The sequence below is a fragment of the Micromesistius poutassou genome (assembly GCF_964030765.1).
Source record: "Micromesistius poutassou genome assembly, chromosome: 13".
In the NCBI taxonomy this organism is placed as follows: domain Eukaryota; kingdom Metazoa; phylum Chordata; class Actinopteri; order Gadiformes; family Gadidae; genus Micromesistius; species Micromesistius poutassou.
Window position 1 is genome coordinate 5098578 of NC_140283.1, and position 20954 is coordinate 5119531.

General features: G+C 44.8%; 2 protein-coding genes across 2 annotated transcripts in view; both read left to right on the plus strand.

Moving 5' to 3' along the window:
* The window catches only part of mctp2a (multiple C2 domains, transmembrane 2a), a gene marked incomplete at its 3' end in the record, with an annotated part of 7977 nt that extends 7546 nt beyond the window's left edge, over positions 1-431 (plus strand). Inside the window, exon 9 of the mRNA XM_084477833.1 lies at positions 426-431. Within this exon, the coding sequence (XP_084333959.1) occupies positions 426-431 (6 nt within the window). The remainder of the gene's footprint in view (positions 1-425) is intronic.
* A 9282-nt stretch (positions 432-9713) lies between these two features.
* ttc23 (tetratricopeptide repeat domain 23) lies at positions 9714-20878 on the plus strand. Its single transcript, XM_084477739.1, has 11 exons — positions 9714-9829; positions 10075-10252; positions 10757-10880; positions 11135-11304; positions 11571-11689; positions 16882-17053; positions 17229-17334; positions 17738-17865; positions 17996-18145; positions 20395-20477; positions 20751-20878. The coding sequence occupies exons 1-11, from the start codon at positions 9780-9782 to the stop codon at positions 20791-20793; spliced, it is 1323 nt and encodes a 440-aa protein (XP_084333865.1). The 5' UTR covers positions 9714-9779; the 3' UTR covers positions 20794-20878.
* The last annotated feature ends 76 nt before the right edge of the window (positions 20879-20954 follow it).

A 20954-nucleotide genomic window follows, 5' to 3' on the forward strand; every position in this document is an offset into this window, starting at 1 on the left:
GGGAGAGAGAGAGAGCGAGAGAGTGAGAGAAATAGTGAGAGAGAGAGAGGGGGGGGGGGAGTGAGGGAGACAGAGGGGGGACGAGAGAGGGGGAGAAAGAGAGAGGGAGAGATGCAAAGATGGGGGAAGTCTTTGAAGTGGAGGACTTCAGGGACAGCTGAAAGCAGCGCCTGGCGATGAGAAGGCAGGACTGCGAGGAATTCATCAAGCCTCCTTAGCAATTAACATATGGGCCTCATTAGCATATGAAACCAATCTGCCATGATCCCTTCCCCGCCATACCCCGTCCCATCCCTCTACATTATCAGCCATAACGCTGAAGAATGGTGAACACCAATGATCCCAGCGTCGCCTTTGTAACTTCCTCCCTCAGAGCCGCTTGAATAACTTCCATACTCCAACGGTCCCTTTTTTCCATTATGCAGTTTTAAGCCAGGCAGTTAATTATCCAGGAGCACGGAAGGCCAGGGCTGGTTGCAGGCTGAGATAACGATATGCTTTACTGGGCACAGAATGAAGAAGGCCAGCCCATAGGAGCCCTGCTGATGTCAGGCAATCTTTCAACCCCCCCCCCAAAAAAAAGACAACGGCCCAGGCAATTAGATGCACTGTGCTACCAGGGATGACTGCTGTTATTGAGGGTGGCGGCTAGCTCCTCTAATGGGGGTATTTAGGGCAATTATGATAAAGATGTCAGCACGACCTCCCTGAGACCGCTGCTCTTGCGTGCGCGTACATCGAAGTGCAAAGACCACAGAGCGGGAATAAAGAGTGAGTAAAGATTTGGCTGCTCCCGTGTGGAGGACATTTCACCTCACACAGGGGGGGGGGGGGGGCTAGCTTTCAGTGGGCAGGGCCAGAACAATTTGTCCTTAGAATAGGTAAAGAAGAGAAGACATGATTATTGTTCAACCTTTGAGGGAGATATTGATTCATTGCAAATTAAACACGGTAATTTACACTGAAATAATGATATACTTGTCATGTTCCCTTTTATGGCACTACCTTGATCTACTGATGGTAGATTACTGTATTAAGATAAATAGATGTTGCATTTATCTGGAAACGAGCTACCTGAAATGAGCTAGCCTCGCTTTGAGTCTGTCCAGTAAAATAAAAATTGCTTTGCAGCCCAGAAAGCCACTAATGCAACATTTTTGAGCAATATAGTTAAATTTGGAATGCAATCTATTTCCAGATTATTTCTCAGCCATATGCAATCACTGAATCAGCCAAGTATGCTCTGGAGCCATAGGTACCTGACCCCTGACCTAGCATAAATGCATCACGATTGTTCTTTTTTTATAGGGCTTCCTGAATAGCACCGTGAGACCTGATGGAAGTGATAAAACACGGCGGAGCACAGCCCGGGCAGAATGCGGCGTGATTCAGCGCATCTGGCCTGGGGAGCAGCACACGGAGGGCTGTTATTATTTAATTGACGCAGGGAGGCTGACCATCTGTGATGTTATGCTGCCCGACAGAGCTACCTTTCATGTGGCTACTGTCGAGAGTGCCGGCACCCGGCCCTTCCAATCGGTTCCATCCAGCGCTCTGCCTCCGTCATCACCTTCACAGGGCGAACACCCACCTCTCCTCTCCAGCTCCCCACTGGGGGACAAGTGGTCACTTTGTTTGTGTTTATACATAATATATATAGATACATACAAATATAAATTGTGCATGAATATATATATATATATATATATATATATATATGAGATGAGATGAGATGAGATGAGCATATGCCATGCACATGGCTGACATGATACCCAACACACACTGGGTGGACCTCAACAATTGTTTGAGGTCGGAAGATCAAAGAAGAAGAAGACAAAGAAGAAGAAGAAGAAGAAGAAGAAGAAGAAGAAGAAGAAGAAGAAGAGAGGCAGAAGAAGAAGCCAGTTGATGAAGTGCACCGCCCCCTCATGGATGCTCCTCCCCATGTACCTACTGTCCTGGGATAGGAGCATGAGGTGGCACACACAGAGAGACAAGGGGAACCCAGTGCATCGTTTCCGTTGGATACCTGCTGACAACCACTTGTGTGTATGGATTTACTTTGAACTGTATGATAGGATAATGAATATACTTTATATATATATACAGTTATGTATTGAATCTATTGATAATCGTAATAATTCTGACAATAATAGCTGCTGCTAGTCATTTGTCTGTCAGGATATACTGAAGCCTAGAAAAGAGAAAGATATGATTATGTGCGTCTGTCAAAAGGATGTACATCAGGAACTGTCAATGAGAGATGCGTTCCTGCCGATTAAATGCAGTTATTGTGCGATCCTAAATCTTTCGCTCTTTCAAGTGTTTATTCATATATCTGTTCATTCAATAAAGACGTAGAAGACATGTTTACATGGAACATTGAACTGAGGTTGTTAAACTGTACCAATGGAAGACATTGTCTCCTGTCACTTTCAGGGGGCACTTTGCCTCCTTTTTCTGTTAGTCATTCTACTTAATTATTCATCCAGAAAAATGTAGAATATACTACTCCTACAACGATTACTACTGCACACTGTATTGAAGGTAATGATGCTTTCCTCATGCCTCTCTCTCCTTTCTCGAGCACATATATTTTACAGCCTAACAGGCAGGCTGGCCAAGCTTAACCAGACTGGTACAGGCCCCCTCCAAAGCTGAGATGATCAATCAGCGCTGGTATGTTCACAACCACCACCTCAAACACCACCCCTCCCATCTGCACCCATCCTGCCCAGCATCAGTCATCCAGGGACGGCCCGGCGTATGTCCTCTTGCGTATTGTGGCCCCATCCCTCATCCTCACAGCGAACACTGAGACGTATGGTTTCATTCCTTCTTTGCCATGATTCCCCTAGATGTCTCCAGTACATGTCCATGTACATCTACATTACATTTGCACTCTTTGGCTGTGATTTCTATTACGATTTAACACCATGATAGGAGCCATCATGAGGAATTAGCTTCAAATGTTTGCAGGATGTCTTGGTTGGGCTTTGGGTAGAGATGTGTTCATTTTTGTTTTTCCGCACTTTTTTATCACAAATATTCTATCTGGCCAAATACATTTTTAATGTTGGAATAATATGGTCGTATCATAAGATCTGACTTGATTTAAAGAGTAAATCATTAGTGGAAATTCCTACAGTCTTTTCTCTACTCTAGGCTATCCCAAAAGGACATGTGAAAAAGCACTGACAAATGACTGCTTGTGCAAATCCAATTTATGATGCCACTACAGGGTAGTGTATTGTCTTCATGTGTGTAATGCCTCATCCCACTGCAATAAAAATGAAACAAAAGTCAACGCTTTTCCCAAAAGGGTGATCCATGTGCCTCATTCTTCATGAGACGGGATCTTCGGTCACCTTTAAAGGACACGGTGGGCGTGATTCTGGTGTTTTCAGTTTTTTTGTCCATTGTGTGTTTTCTGTGGAACGCCATACAGGTTCTTCATTACGGTACCCCAGGCACTATGTCTGCTCCAACCCTGCATGTTTGGGTGCTGAACAGGGTGCTACTGAAAAAGAGTACCTGAGGTCACCGGGCGTAGGTTAAAAAAAAAAAACTTTGGTCTCATGGACTTTTATTGAAATTGAAGAAAAGTCGAAAAGCTGTTTTATTCTGCAGAATCTGATGACCATCATTTTGTGTCTGTGCAGTGTGAGAGGCAGTAAGTAAACCATGTGCAGACAGTGCCTTGCATGAAGATCCGCCACATTCCTGGCTATCCATTTGTCTCAAGGTCTTGTTGGGCATTGTTGGAAGTGTCGGAGGATAAAGATACGCTCTCTCCACTGTTCGTTAGACCTATATAAGAAGGAGGGACCATAGCGTTGGCATTGGTTGTTCATATCAGAAGGACTTTCATGATTATGCTGCCCGTGTCCTTCGAGTCTGTTCTGATCGACTGTCCAAGGGACCATTTTGAGATCCTTACTTTGATGTACATCCATAAATGACTTAGAGAGGAGAATACTTGAGAAAAAAGCTGAAGAAGAAGAATGTTACAAACCTGAATGACATGCATACCATAATAAGCCCCTTTCAGACTGTGTTGTATGAATAGTTGCGTCCAAAAGATTGGTTCAACATTTTTTATAAAAACGTCAGTTAATGAAAGTTAAATTAGATACTGTGTAGATGATTGTTAACAAGGATGGATAACCAAAATACAAAGAGAGAGCGAGCGAGAGAGGGAGATAGAGAGAGAGAGAGAGAGAGAGAGAGAGATAGGGAGAGAGTGAGAGCAAGCGAGAGAGAGAGAGAGAGAGAGTGAGAGAAAGCGATAGAGTGCGCGAGAGAGAGAGAGAGAGAGTGAGAGCGAGCGATAGAGAGAGAGAGAGAGAGAGAGAGAGAGAGAGAGTGAGAGCGAGCGATAGAGAGAGAGGGAGAGAGAGAGAGAGAGCATCCTTTGAGACAGGGCCCTCGAAGAGTTTGGGGCTCTGGAAAACAAGCCTAATTTGAAGGTCGTTTAAAGAGCGTCAGACTGTGCAGCTCCAGAGGGGGGCCAGGAGCGCGTGCGGCGGGAGGTGCTCGGGTTTCACGGCTACGTAGGGGTAGGCGCTCCGACGATCTCTCTCCCCGGTGCTCCTCATCAATCTCCCCCCCCCCCCACCCCCTCCCCACCCCTCCCCACCCACCTATCCGCCGAGAGCCTCCCCTGACCCACATAGCAGCCAGAGAGAAAGAGAGAGTGTGTGAGAGAGCGAGAGAGAGAGAGAGACAGAGAGAGAGAGAGAGAGAGAGAGAGAGAGAGAGAGAGAGAGAGAGAGAGAGAGAGAAAGAAAGAGTGGTTGTGGTGGGGGTGGGGGGGTGGGGGGGGGGGTCGCCTTTTCATTATTGATACCACTGCATCGTATGACCTGCTCTTACCCGACTCAACCCTGCAGAGGAGCCACAAAGGTCAGGAGACCACAGACTGACATTTAGCATCTCATTCACACTGGTAAGTTGTAGTTGATTGTAGAGTTGCTATCCTCAAGGAAAAGGGTGGCTGTATTGCGCGGGTTAAAGAGGTATAAATGCACTGATTAGGCACTCTTTATGTATTCAGGATTTTTTTGGTGTGATACAGATGCCTGCTCAAGCTTTTATTTTCACAGAACAGAATCCCTAGTAGAGTCACTTAAACAAAATGTTTGAGTTAATAAATCGGCAGAAATTATAAGTCATCGACGTCCCAGATGTGAGGTGATGAGTTTGTACAAATTGAGACAACACCTCTGGTGAGATTAGCTGTTGATCTCCTGCAAAGCTGTGGTCCAACGTGCAGGTTCAACTCCCGCTGGGTTCAGGGGCAGGCAAACCTATGCACACAAGCACAACAAACGTTGAATTCCAACACTCTCAATCTGAGCAAACAAATATCTAACACATGGCCCTGTGGTTAGCACAAATACGTCCACAGCGTGTGTGTCTGTGTGCATAGACACGTACACTGCATGTGTGGGGAGTGTGTGTGCTTTGAGACGAGTGTGTGACCAAAAGGATACACACCCTGAATAACCCTGCTCCAGGAGCGGTGTCTGTAGACGCTACACAACAGTTGATCTCTCTGCGTGCTCCGCGGGAGTGAAACCTCGATTGCGCAGCTGTTTGTTGGTGACAAAACACATATCCCTCAGCCACAATGGTCTGAAGACTACTTTTACAAAGGAATGTGACTTGCTTTAAGCCAGCGAAAAAAAACATTGGTTTATTGTGATACTCTGTCTAAAACAAAGAATTTCGATATCACCTCGAAAGGGCCCCTGATAATCTTTGATTTGGGATATTGAAAGGAAGGTGAAGAGAAGGCTTGGGTACAGACACAAAGAGGCTTTGTTCTCCACACATGCCTCACATTACGCCAAGGTTTGGATGAGGATAAACACCAGTTTTAGCCGTTCTGCGATTTAGCTATAGACAATTCTCATTTCCATTTTTTCAAACACTACTGTTAAACAAATTCATGGACTGAGTTGAAGATGATGAGGGAAGCTGAGCTTATCTTATCATATTGAGAACAGCGTGTTTCGGTGGTGCACAGCCACCTTCCAGACTAAGCAGTATGCATCGGGCAGAACAATGTGCCTTTGTTTTTCTCTTGTTAACTGCTGCATTATGTGCACAAATACGTCTGTTAAGGCACTTGAACATTTGACTTATCCCGGGTGTGAATAACAGGCTTTTGATGTGCTACAACTGAGATGACATTAACATCTCTTGCATTCCGTCATAAAAACTGTTTCACCACTGCATAGCATGTGCATGTTTTAAAAATCTTTAGTTATGCTTTGTCTGTAAAATTGAAAATAAAATGCAGTATTCTGCATTAGCTGATCAGATGGCCAACTAAAATCAAGTAAATGATATGACTTTATTTATTTATAATACTTGAATTTTTCTGAAAAAACGAATAGCATTACATCAACTATTGGAATAACAAAGATAGTTTGTTTGATGTTGTTAGCTCAATGTTCGTGATGAAAGTTGGTTTAACTACAAAGGTAGAATATACATGCTTTGAATTGAATTTGAATTAGATGATTAAAGAGCTGCTTAATGAATTTCTTACATTATGAAAAGATCTCAACTAATTGTTGTACTCTATGTACCATAACCGACTCACTATGATGTATGATGTATTAGTATGACATAAGCCCTGTGCTTTTTAACATGGACTGGGTGTCTGGGGATAAACTAACAGGAAGTGGAGGGGTAGAGAGTGCGGTGTGATGTGCTAGTGTGTGGTTTTGCTGTATAACTGACATCTGACATGCATGAGTAAAAAACGGCTGTTGGTATTTCAAATGAGGAGGATTTTAGATAGTGTAAGTTTAACATTGGAACTGAATTAAACGGCATATTCATATGGTTTTGAGTCCTCCGTTGTTTAATGTATAAAGTGTGTATATATGTATACATATACTGTATACATCAAACAAATTGATACGAAACAAGCAATTGAAAAGGATACACATTTATTTGAATGACGTGTATCACTCCTTTAATATGTTTACATTTATATTTTCTGTTAGGAAAGCACATTGTTGCTTCTTATGTTATATGTGTCATAAGGCAGTGCTACTTTGCTGGGGAGTAATGGGTCATTTTATGGCATGAGCATTCACAGCAGCGCTTCATCAGGTGATAGGTCAACGCACAGGTGCGAAAGAGAACATGTTTTAATGCAGAAACCCACACACACATCCACCCTTTCACGACAGACAAAAAAAAGCTCTCACACACACACACACACAAACATAAGCACACACACACACACACACACACACACACACACTTAAACCCCGCCTCCTGACAAAAAAAACCACACACATACACATACAAAACCAAACCTCCCACACACTAAAACACATACACAAACCGGCCAAATGACAAACACATGCACACGCAGTGCACACTTAATACGGCCGACTGAAGATGTCCCTCTTGTTGCCAACAGCTGTTTTGATCTCAGCATTAGGGTGGGTATCAGGGAGGGAGGAGGAATATTATATGATAATTCTGGATTTTAGTAGTGATAGTAGGACAAATTAGTCCAACTGCATATTCTTACTAGTACACCAGACCTTAACAGGGTCAATATGGGCTCCAGCCTCATGACTGGCAATCCTTTTAAAATATGCTCAGAGAATAAGATCAAAATGTCTCACCTAAAGACATAAATAAATGTATGTTTTTATAGCAAAGACGGCTGCATTCAAAAAGCTGCTTATATCCCATATGTCATTCATGTGAGGTGCAATTGAAAATGTATCTTAAAAGATTATGGAGTAAATCTCATCAGATTTGAACTTAAATTTTAATTTTAATTTAGAAACACACTAGTGCTATAGTTTAAGAGAACTTTGTATTTTTTTGTCAACGTCTTCCAACTTTTGCTGTGTTTTTTGTCTTGTGATCATGATTAGCCCGGGGGTATTCTTAAAAGAGTTAAGACGGCAACTAATTCGCTGTCAAAGCATTCATTAGAAGAGAATTCTATTAGAACACACTTCCATATGTTTGGAGCTGTGTAATGAAGGTGTGCACATTTGCAGACTGTTCACAGTTAGGTTGCGGAAGAAAAGGGTGATTAGGAATAGGAGAGCTTGAATAGAGAGAGCTGGCACGCGTGAGAAATGTTAAGTGCTCACACCCCACCCCAGAATCTCCTGCCTGAACATCTACATACACACACTTTTATTGCACGAAAGTGTAAGAGTTTTGGAGATATTCTACCACTGTCACTGGTGACTGCTGTGGAAAGAACCCAACTACCCCCCCCCCCCCCCCCCCCATCCCACCACCACCACCCACCCACACACACACACACACACACACACACACACACACACACACACACACACACACACACAGAACCAGCCCTGCTTCTCTGGACGCCAGAATGACATACCAGACCTTGTTCGTTAGTGCATATTTTTACCCGCCGTTACTAAATTAGGAAGCCGGAGAGAGGGGAGAGAGACGGAGAGAGAGCACATGGAGTGCGGGTGCCAAAAGAGAAGAAGAAGGGTCTGATCGGGCCTGCGTTTGCTGAGGGCCCATGCCAAGCCTACGAGCTTCATTAAGAGCCACTTGGGTTTCAGAAATAGCAGCCCAACAGGGAGGGGGGCAAGCAGAGCCCGGAGCGCAGCAGCCAAAAACACACAGGGACAAACAAACAAATAAACGGCCCGTCTTATGGCCTGCCAGAACCAACCGGCAGCAGTCACCGCAAGGAGCCGTAAGAAGTTATCTCAGGCAGTCTTGCACACAAAGCAGGCTCTGCCCCAAGTTTGAAACCAGTGACAGCACATAGACTGCCAGCCCAATACAGAATAAATTAACCTAGAAAAGTGTCTCGGGAGACCAATTTCTCAGAGCTTCCGCAGAGGCTTTGCTCTATGTGTTTGTTTGGCGTGGGTTCTGGGTAGGCCTACTGATGGAGGAAACTATATTTTCACAAGGAAATTCACATTTCCTAATTTTTGTGTTTGTAGTATGCCGTTTGGACCAGTGGATTTGACACGTGTCTTACATTTTGTTTTAAGAGGAAAAGATGGGGTTTCCCGGCTAAGATTGGTTAAATAATGCTAACAAATTAGTTATATTTCTTCACCTTCATAAAACATATAAAAGCCCCTTTCATACCAGAGCCTCTCTTCCCCTTCAATACGGGTTGAGCCTATTGGGAATGGTTTTGGTTTTTTTAACTAATATTCGAAAGGACACTTGTCCATCAGTTCCAAAATCAACATAAAAACGTTTCCTTATTACATAGAGATTTGATGTGGGTAATAATAATTATTTGGTTTTAGTATACTGACATCTATCGGATGTAGGAGAGAATGACAACGCACAGGGTTTATTCTGGCGTGATGGTTATTATTGGTAGCAGTAGCATTAGCAGTAGAAGTATATTGCCATGCCTTGTAACAACCTTGCAAATTGAATACAATCACCTTGAAGATAATTGTGTGTTATGAAAACACAATTGAAGTGAAAACGGAGGACGGAGGTCTTAACATAAGGTATCTGACGGTTAGCGGCCAGTGTTGTTATCAGACCAAAGGCTCACTCGCCCTGTGGCTCCCCGCTGCGAACGTGATCAAACGCGAAGCTGTTACTATAGTAACAGCCTCGAGTGTTGCGAACCTCTGAAGAACAGAGCGGATCTTGAACGCGCCTCTCACGTCTGTGTTGTGTTTTTGATGTCGGCGTAAACGACGAGGTCTGTTTCAGACAGTCACACACATGTATGCCTGTGCTTCTGTACACTAAACATTAGGAAGATGGGCGATACTTCATTTATAAAAACGAAGCAGAAATTGACTGACTATTCGTAAGTATGCCTGCCTATGTAATAACCGATCGTTTTGAATTGAGTAAACGTTAGAATACATTCTAATACTGTCAGATAGTTTGAATCGAGCAACTCAAACAAAAAACAATTCTAGTTCTACATAGAAAGTTAACATACAGCTGTAAGTGAACCCTTGAGCTACTAGTGACTTGGTATGTAATAGCCTACATCATGTGTAGGGTTGACGGTGAGTTGAATGTTGTCATACTGCTGCTGTATCTTAGATCAACAGAAAGCATAGAAAGCAACGCCACCACAGACGAGTCTCCCCCTGGCGGTGAGGCGGAGGTCCACAGCCCCCCACACACGGCATCATACACCAGAAGAGAGCGGATGATGCCCCCAGAAGAGAAGCTGGGCTATTTTGAAAGTCGAGCCCAAGCAATGGCTGACAGCCAGCAGGTATATATAGATTGATTACAATGTAAGATAATATAGGCTTCTATTCATGCACCTTAAATCACCTGTATTTCATCTGTAATGGTGTAATAGTTACTGTCATACGACAAACCCCAAATGCTGTCTAGTCTAAATGGAAGCTACCGGGACACGACTAAGGATGATGGCCCTAAACACAGTCACAAAATAAAGGTCCTGTCACCTCTGAAAACAACAATTTGCTGAACGTGTTCCAAATGACGATTAAGATCACTCTGTATGTCTCAAAGTGATCATCTGATCTATATATCTCAAAATATGTTCAATAATAATCTTATTTTGGAAGAATGTTAGATGCTTGTTAAGAATGTAATATACTCGTATGTGGTGAAACTGTGAAAATGTGTGTTGTGTTTAAGTGCCTTACTTGCAGGACAAGTTTCCCTAGACGAGACTATAAAACAACCCAAAAGAGACTTGATTATGACTTGCCTTGATACCAGCCAGTGACTACTTGTCCCCTCCCAGTTTGATGCCTGCATCAGTGACCTGGTACGGTGCGTGGCCCTGGCCAGGCTGGCTCATGGAGAGAGACACCTGAAGCTGGCCCAGGCCCACGTCAGGCTGGCTGAGGCTTACCTTCAGTTTAAAGGTACAGTAGCAAGTACAGTTGATTTATAACACAACAAACAAGTAAATAGCCGCAGCATTAAAAGCATTTATTTATTTGTTTCATATGTAAAGCATCTCGAAGATGCTTTACATATGAAACATATAAATAAATGCTTTTTATGTCACACTTTTTTTGATGTTGTGGCTTTTTACTTGTGGGTGACTTGTGGATAATCAAACATCAATGCTTTATACAAACAGCAGTGAATAACACCAGCACCATGTTAACTTCAGGTTGGGGAGCGCAGGCCCAAAAGCACTCCTCCCTGGCCATGGATGTGCTCCTCTCTCACCCTGCTCCCACCTCCTCCGATGACGACGGGCCGCTGGTCTTCACATGGCTTCTCCGCAGCGGCCTGGTCCAGGGAGCCGCTGCCATGCTCACAGGCAAATATCCTTTGGGGGTCCAGCCAGGTATCGCTTGGCTAGCCCTGAACCTAACCCAGCCTCAACGAGATGACCGGAGGACATTCAGATGAAGACATGCAAGCTGTTATTTTTTATCTTAGATGGCTATTCAAATGAATATCCTACTATAAATGCAATTTATCCTTATTTCTATTCAGCGTCGTGTTGAGCACTGTATGATAGTGATTATCCTGTGGGATGAAATCATTTCCATCTAATAATAAGTAACCCAAAGTGGACCTTGACGGTTGCTACCTTGAAGGAAGCGGAGGCCTCTTACCTGAACACGGGCCTGATCCTGGAGGAGTGTTACGAGCAGGGCGGCATGGACCAGGAGGAGAGGAGACAGACTGAGCTGAAGATATCCACCGCTCTATCCAGGTACACACCTTTTATAGCAGAGTGCTCTCCCTACGATACGTTTTACTTCATTGGAGGGATTGCCGTTACATGCATAAATGCTGTAATATAACTCAGTATTCAGTTATCCCGCTGTCCACCAAAGAGCGCTATCATCTGTACTGTCAATCATTTCGGCTCCATTCATTGTGACCCGCCCCCATTCAGAACATTGTAGTCGTGCATTTTTCTTCTGGTGATTTAATGACGCGTCAAATCACCAAATCAAGTGTATCGGCAAAAAGATTTACTTTTTAATTTGGAGTTAGTATATTCGAATGCAGCAAAATCACCTATAAAGATATGATGCAATATAGTGTTGGAGCACAATGTTGTTGTATTGGTCCCCATAAGGAGAGCACACATACTCAAAAGTATATACTGATAACTGCTCAGGTTGAAATGTTTGTTATGGGATTCAATATTTCTTTACACATTTTTGTGAATCGACTTAATCCTTTAAGTCAAGAGTTTCAGTGGCAACTTTAAAGCATCTTTCTCTTGGTTGTTCTTCTTCTCTGCTCCTAACAAATCAAATCTTACCTAAAGCAGCTTTAAGCGTTGGAGAGATACTTATTTACTTACTACCAACAAGCAAGCTTTGGGCTCGCTGCCAGTGTAGTGATGGAATCTGACTCACGTCTCCCCTAATGGTGGATATGCAGAACGTTTTAGATGCATCACTAGTGTCAAAGTAGCATACTTGCAAAACAAAACTAAACAGGTTGAATAAATGCAAATCAAAGACCAATTATCTTGAGCACCCGTAACAACTTCAATTTTGGCTGACCGAATACGAAGTTACCCTTTACTGATAAACCTACTGGTCCAGCAAACTCACTTTGAGTTGCCAGTAAATTCCCTAGTTCCATATAACCCAGTTACTTCTGTTAAATATTCTCTAGTTTCAAATTACCACCAATATTTCAGATGTATCAGATTTACTGAACTATTAATTGGGTCTGAAGAAGACTTTTCCTCTTCTGGAGGAGGAGCTGGTGGGAGAAGCAGCACCATGACCTCCAGATGACCTTGTGTCGCCTCAGTCACTTCTGAAGTCAACGCATTATTTCTTTATTTGCACATCGGACACTTTCCTTTTTCCCGCTTCGTAGGGAATATGTGAATATACTCATTATGAAGAGGACCTTATTTATCTTTATTTTATTCCCTCATTGCAACTTCTCACTTAGTGTTCCTGGACCAATTTATGCCATAACTCTCCCAACCCCTATAGCCAGCTATTCAACTATACAGTAACTCTCACATTGTATGGGTATTTATTCTTCCTTGATTTGCACCTCGATTATGTATACTTATGTATAATTTAATAATAAGTGTACCTCATCTTAAAAGACACAAGACACCAATACAGAGAAATGCTGAAGCAGGGAACGAGAACGCTTGTGTACACTGAAACTTTAATTCTCTGAACTGTAACGAAGCGGAGATAGAAAGAGTATTTTCATTTCAGTGTCGTACCCGAGAGCAACCGTTAGACCGTGCCGCTCTTTGTTTCACAGCAACCTGCAGCTCCTAGCGTCCGTCCTGGATTTCAAAGATTTGATTTACAAACTGAACGCTAAAACGCTCTGCTTGGAAGTTGCCTTTACCTTCCAGTAGGGGTTGCTCAAGGCAGTAGTCATCATCACGACCACCAGTCAATCCAGGGAGCCTCTATCAATAATCAGCCTCCAAAAAGGTCACAAAATAGTGTTTCCCTACTTGAGATTCACTGTTTTAGGAGGTGTTGAAGGTGTCTTGCTCATGCAGAGCCCAGCCATAACAATATGCTACAGAATGCTTCAAATTCCAAAAAGGAAAAAGTGAATCAAATACTATAACTCATCACTGAAGACAGTTAATTAAACTAAACTAAACTGAAATGCTCACGTAATCTAATTGTGATATTTCCATGACCATCTCACTCTGAATGACCCCTGAAGAAAAAAAGAAGAGAAAAGAAATAGAAGAAATGACACTTTAGTACATGGCCAACACAACTGTTCATATTTAAGCATTTAGATTTCCTTAAAGTCATAAAAATCTGTTTTGAATTAATTACTATACGTTTTTGAAGTCCAGCATGAGCAATGGCTGGTGAGATGGCTCTGCTACGGTCAGGAAAAACCCACCTCAGCATGAATCATTAACTGGTGAATACATGAGTGCCATCAATATCGGTAAAGCTACGTTAAACAGAACCTACATTTTCGCTCTGTGATTGGCTGTGAGAGAGAATAAATATTTTCTTCTTGGGTTGCCAACGTTATAAAAGGCTAGAGTAGGCCAAGACCTTTATACTTTATACTTGCAGTCCAGTCAGTCTTTAGGGCTGGATATGAATCTCAACAATTATACCTTATTCAAATCAAATAGGCCCATCAAACACCATTTCAAACAATAAGTTATGAAACAAAAATGTAGGCTATTTATTTGAGTCTTAGCTGTGCCATACAATCAATCCATGCAAAAATATCTACAGACATAATACTCATCACTGCTGGAACTTTTGATGAGGAACATAATATAAACATATAAACATAAATATAAATAACTAATGAATTATTTTTGGATAGTGATATCCATCTCTTGGGGAAACCTCCTAATCAAATGCATCCTAAGCACATCCCAGAGTGTAGGGAGGTTTGTGTGTCCACACACCCTGATGTGTACGTGCTGAACGGCTGAAAAATAGGCATGAGAATCTGATTTACATTGGGGAGGAAGTCTTTCTACGGTCATAAAAATCTTTAAAAACATATAGACCTATGCAAAGATAATGATCGTACTTTATAAGTATGTGGTTTACCTGGATGTCAATGTAGTCGAAATTGCCTGTTTGACCACAAGATGGCGACATTTTCAAGCAAACCAAAAAGAGTAAGATTTAGCATAGCCTAAATGTTTATTAATTGCCATCATGAACATATAACAACATATTATGCTTAATATGCATTAAGGTGCTACAAAGGTCTCTGCATAAAATCTGCAGTGCTGCAGGAAGAAATATCTTTTACATGAGAACCCTTTTGGTGTTTTCTGCTGTTGCTGTGTTCCTTCTTCTCTCTGTGAATGTATTGTAAGTTTTTTCCTACGAGGCTCATAGCCCACTCCTAAAGCTCACTCACTGCTGCACGCTTTGTTTTGACTCCCTTTACTCTCCCCTCCTTCCATCACCTTCTGATCTTGCGTTCCACGGGCCAACCTTTAAATAATACTTGGCTTACTGGCTTACAGCTCTGGCCAATTGATTCGATTTCAAGAGCTACAGAGAACTGTGAAAGAGTGTGTGAAAAAACCTGTGCATAGAGCAATACGCCAGTAACACAATATATATTGGAAATGTTGAATGCTGCACAATGTACACTACAGCATACTTTAGGTGAACGCAACATAGCATAAACTACCAGTCACAGTACACGGGACACGTCTTGATTCACTCTGTAGTAAATAATCCTCCCTTCACGTCAAGTTCAATCTCTAAGTGCTTGTTGACTTGCTGTTGGTAATTGGAATAATGTGCAGTCTCTGGCTGGCCTGTAAGCTTAGCAAATCTCAGCCAGTGAAGCGGTGAGTCATACGCTGGCAGGGTCCCAGAGCCCCATCAGTCAACAGTGTTGTGATGGGGAGGGGACGCCCCCCTCACTGGAGCCTGCTGGGCTCCACCTCCCACATGGATCAGGTTCATACAATCACAACGCCTGCTCTCACTGAAAGATATACAGCACATTGGAGTGTTTCATTTGAACGTACATTCATCCATCGACTACTGCCATCTTTCATGGGGTTAGAGGACTAATAGAGTTTTACGTGGTAGTTTGTTACACATACTATTTTTTATGCCACAGTGACCGAAACGATGTCGAGAGCTACAGAGTGTGCTATCGCCCTTACAGCTTGTAGCATGTACATCTTTAAGGTTATTATCTTCCTGCCAGCAGACTCTGAATTCAATTTAAGCTGGGCCTGTTCCCTCAGTTTCCGTTAGTGTGGGAAGGATGTCGTGGTAAATAGGAGGATAGAAGGCCATTGTCTCTAGGTCTGCTGTGGGCAGCCTCAGGAAACACTGAACCATAGTGCTGGTGCATGCCATGCTGCTGCTGCTGCTGCTGTAGTAAATCTCACACAGTCTCCACTGGCTGCATCAAGGCATGATGGGAAGTCATGTATTTTTCATGGCGGATGGAATGCTAATGGTTTCGGCCGGGTTTCTCTCTCTCTATGGCTACACGCCTAGACGAACGAGGCATGTGCTGCGAGCTCCCGTCTCTTCACTGCGTGTGTGGAGAGATTGATTAAGGAAAGGGGGGTGTCTCCCGCGCGGCGTGACAACCCTCTTAACTGCAGATGGAATGGATGTGAGGCGAGGTGCTGGTGCCCTCGGATGACAAAAAGCCAGCCGCTGAGTGGAGATCTGAATTCATTATAGAGAGCCGTCCGGTGGCTCGCGTCCTCCTGGGACTCTGAGCTTTTAGCACGGGAGTGAGATGGAGCCCGTCTCCTGGCCGAGGGTCTCTGGGCCATCCGTTTGTCCGGCAATTCTCCCCTCCTTCCTGCTCTCACAAGGTCTAATGGTCCTTTTGAGTGCTATGCCTTACATTAAGGGTTTAATCTTTACATTGTCAGACCAGCTTGGCGAAGCTGCGGTTTCTGCGGTTTGTGTAACATAAGTGCTCTGTTGGTTCCCTGCTTAATGCACGTAATGTTGATCTGATTACTGACTGTGTTTGCATTGTCCACTGTGTTAGACTGATTCAAAAAAACAAAACAACAACCAGTTGTGTGCACTTTGGTTGGGTACACAACTGTTGGGTACTCTGTTGGGCCAGCAGGTCTGAGAGTCCTCATTATTGAGCAACAGCAAATCCCTACACACTAGACACTACAGGAGACTGATGAAATGTTGGATGTGGCCATAGATAACAACATGGCTAACCCTTTCTCTATTACAGGCCACACTGAGTGGGTTTCACTGGCCGTCACACCGGCCAAAGCCTTGCTCCTAAGGTCCCCGGGTTCAGAGTATCTCCGACGGTCTTAAGAAAGTCTGGCTGCTAAGCACCGCTAAGATGGACTGAGCACTATGTCCATAATCGAGGGGACACAGATCTGAATAACTCCTGGTCTGAATCCATGGCTTATCTCCTGTCTCTGCGCTGTCTGCTCTGAAGGTTGTACCAGAGACAGGGCCGGCCGCTGGAAGCCCTGGCTCAGTGTGAGAGGTCTCTGCAGCTGCTGGGCGACGGGGGGGACCCCGGGGAGACCTGCTCCGTCTACAGGGACATGGCGGCCATCGAAGAGTCCCGGGGCAGTCTGGACCGAGCCATAGAGCACCTGACCAAGGCAAGGAGCATCACGTGACCCACACACAAACAGACCAATGATATCTACATACTGACACGTAAATGGGTTCATGAGCTTAAGCTTTAGTATGTTGGCTATGTGAGTTGCTGTTGTGCTCTTGAGGATGATGGAGGGTGATCTCTGGGCTTTATTCCCATGCGGGCGTTTCCGCTAGGCTCATGCCATTGCAGTGAGTCAGAGCCCGGGGGGGCCGGACAGAGCACACATCGCCCACAGGCTGGCCATGGTCCACTCCTCTGCAGCAGAGCCCCGCCACAACGGTGAGTCTATTCACGGAGCTGCAGACCCCGCACCGATTGGTTTGTTAGGGTTGGCCCCCCCCCCCCCCCCCGGCTAGGAGCCAACGTGTTGGGGCCGTGTGGGTGATGGTTTGTGCTGAGGTTCACCTGATATGAACCCCCATCGATTATGATGACAGGTGAAGGGCTGAAATTCAACCCCACATCACGTCAGTGATTTGAACTAATTTGTTAACTCATGTCTAATGATGCGACAGGATCTAACTAAGAGGACGGTTTACTAATTATAATAGGATGGTTTTGCAGGATTCAGCACAGACAGTAATCCAATGAGATTCCGTTCATTGCAGGAAATGAAATAAGAAGTGAGACTAAATCAAATGAGTGGTGGATTGGTAATATGTCTGCTCCCATCTTTCACCAGAGTCTGCAGCTCACTACTTTGAGGAGAGTCTGGCTGTTTACAGAGACACGGCCGGTACACAGGACCCCACCTTTCTCACCGCCCAGGATGACTACTGTCGCTTTCTCCTGATCAACGGACAGAAGGAGGTGCCCCCACCCCACCCACCCGCCCGTCCACACACACCTGATTCCCTTGTCATGGGAACATGGCCACCTGCTAATGGGAGTGTTTTTGCTAATTGTGTGTGTGTGTGTGTGTGTGTGTGTGCTAATGCAGAGATGTGTGGAGGTCCAGAAGGCGTCGCTGGCTCCTAAGCGCTGTGTGTTCGGGGAGTGGAGCGCGGAGGTGGCAGACAGCATGCAGCTGATTGGTGGGGTGCAGATGACCCAGGGCCTGATCCGACCGGCACACCGGACCCTGAGGAAGGTACTCCTATCAAGCCCCCCCCCCCCCCCCGCCCCCCTCTGCAACCCAGCACTTGCCCAGGGCTTGAAACCTGTTAACTAGTCTTGAGGTTCCCGGTTTCGATTCCTGCCATTTGCAGTCTGGCCCCCTTGAGGGTTAGCTCCTGACCCTAGTTAGCTCCTTAGTGCCTTTGATCAGCCCGTCTCTTTGAAAAGCCTCTCCAAAATTGCTAAACCCTCAATAGAGTAGACTGTTTATCTACCAAGACCAAAACACTGCGTTGACCTTTTCTTTTTTAGCCACACTATCTTTGGAGGCACTTATTAGCAAGATTATTATGAACAAGATAGCCCAGTAACAGGCAGGTTTATGCGCACGCACGCACGCACTCACGCACGCACACACACACACACACACAGAGTCCCCCTTGTGTTGGGAAGATCTATTTCCACTGTGGTCTCTGGGGCTCGGTGCAGTCAAAAGCAGCATGCTAATTCGGGCGGACGCAGCGCAGGGTGTAGAGGGGCCGTAAAATATCACACCGATTGACGCTGTGGCTTCCCCTGTTTGGACGGAGCCAGGCAGCTGGTCCTCACGACACTGAGCGCTAGCAGAGCGGAACTACGGGATCTGGTTTCAACCAGGGAGATCCGGATTACCATCACACTGACTGCCGGAACCCTTTTCTGTTAACTTAGAAGCCAAAACATGATCTTCAAGATTGTGTCCATGCGTATAAGGATAAATATCCGTCATAGGTTTAATTGAGTTCAGGGCAGTGTAGGGGGCCAGGCTGTTTTCTCCCCAGTCTGCAGCACACCTGAGGCATCCTAGTGCAGGAAAACTCCCTCCTACCTGCCCCCTAATCACCTGTTTCACCAGAAGACGCTTTGGACGAAAGCGTCTGCTAATTGACTGAGAGATAGTTCTGAGAGACACAGAGATAGTGCTTGTCCTCAGCATCTGTTAGTGTTTTACCGCTTTCTACACTCACGCAAGGAATCTTGTTTGTTCTCCATACTTATATAATGGATGAGTCATGTTCTCTGTGACATGTGTTTCCCCTCCTGGGCCCCACAGCTCCGTTCCTCCAGCAGCCAAGTCCTCTCAAATGCCCCAGTAATCAGGAACGGAGGGGCTCTCTGTGCCTCTGCATGTCGACTCTGGTTGCCGTGTGTTTGTTGTTGTTGTGGTATCTAGGTGCAGAGATACAAGCAGGGTGCATCAGAGGTTTCAGCTCTCTCTCTCTCTCTCTCTCTCTCTCTCTCTCTCTCTCTCTCTCTCTCTCTCTCTCTCTCTCTCTCTCTCTCTCTCTCTCTCTCTCTCTGTGTCTGTGTGCCAATCCCTCTCTGAAGTATCGCTGATAAAGAGCAGATGTGTGGGGTCAGGATGTTCTGTGCTCTGGCTTGACGACGCTGTTACTACTGAGGGATGTGAATGTTTTCCACTTGTATGTCGCAGGATGCACTCTTTTCTGTGGCAGTTAGTTGTTTTAAGGTCTCTCCAGCGTACAGAAAGCCTGGTACACACACACACACACACACACACACACACACACACACACACACACACACACACACACACACACACACACACACACACACACACACACACGTTTTCTCAGGGTGAGCGCCAATGTAAGAACAATGAAATACACACAGACTTGACATTTTCCTGCTCACTTGGTGCATTTGGAAGGAAAGAAATTGTCATCCATTACATCAACCCTAGCAACCGTGAAAACATCCAACAGGCCAGATGGACGTGTTCCAGTATCAACGGCTTCAAGACAGCGGGAAACACTGAGCTCTCTATTTTGCTGCTGCGAAAAGAACTGCAAATGGCTGCAAAATGTTTGGGTAGCCTAGAGCATCACTGACGATATCTCACTGTGGGTTTGCTAAACGTTTACAACTCCTCCACTGGTCAGTGAAGGAACTGGTCTCTCCCCCACTGGTCTGAGAGAAGGAACAGTTTTTTTCCTCCACTGGTCAGAGTGGAGTGAAGGAACTGGTTTCTCCTCCACGGGTCAGAGAAGGAACTGGTTTCTCCCCCACTGGTCTGAGAGAACTGTGGCGCTGGGGGGCTCATATGCCTGGGCCTGTTTTGAAGACACAATAAATGATACCCCAGCACAACCCAATCTCTTTAGCGGTCACCGCATGTTATGTGAACCCCACTCTGGGATTATTACAGGGGTATTTTGGTCTGTCCTCATGCATCTTCATGGGAACTGAGATGACCTTCTGTTTTTTTGGTGGCTGTTTTAGTGTCTGGAGATCCAGAATATCATCTTCGGCCCTCAGCATAAGAAGACGAAAGCCACGCAGAAAACGGTGGACATGCTGGCAAGGTACTTTGATAATGAAACGTGTTTCATCTTTTAATGTGACATTTACGAAGCCCATCGTGAAGGTCAGGACAGGGGGCTGACCGAGGGAGGGAGTGACGTGTAGGAATTGAAAGAGGCTGTTGGTAAATGCTAATATGTAGCGTAAAAGTAGACCGTGTAGGGTCAGGTTGTCTTTCTCCTGGTCGTGACATCATCTCATTGGGGCTGCTTTAAGCTGGGGGGAGGGGGGTGAGGGTAGATGACATCATATTTTTTCCCTCTGTACTCTTCCAGGGCACCGGAGGTTGTCAACAGACAGCGCACTGCAGTATCATGACACAAGCCATCAGCCACCGTACACTGGGAGACAGCGCTGGGCTCCAGAAAAATACACAATGTTTAAATATTACAGACTTATTTTATACTGGTAGAAAACAGCTTCTCCTGGACCAAGAAACAGAATTTCATGGAAGATGTGAAGTTTGTTGACAGAGCTAC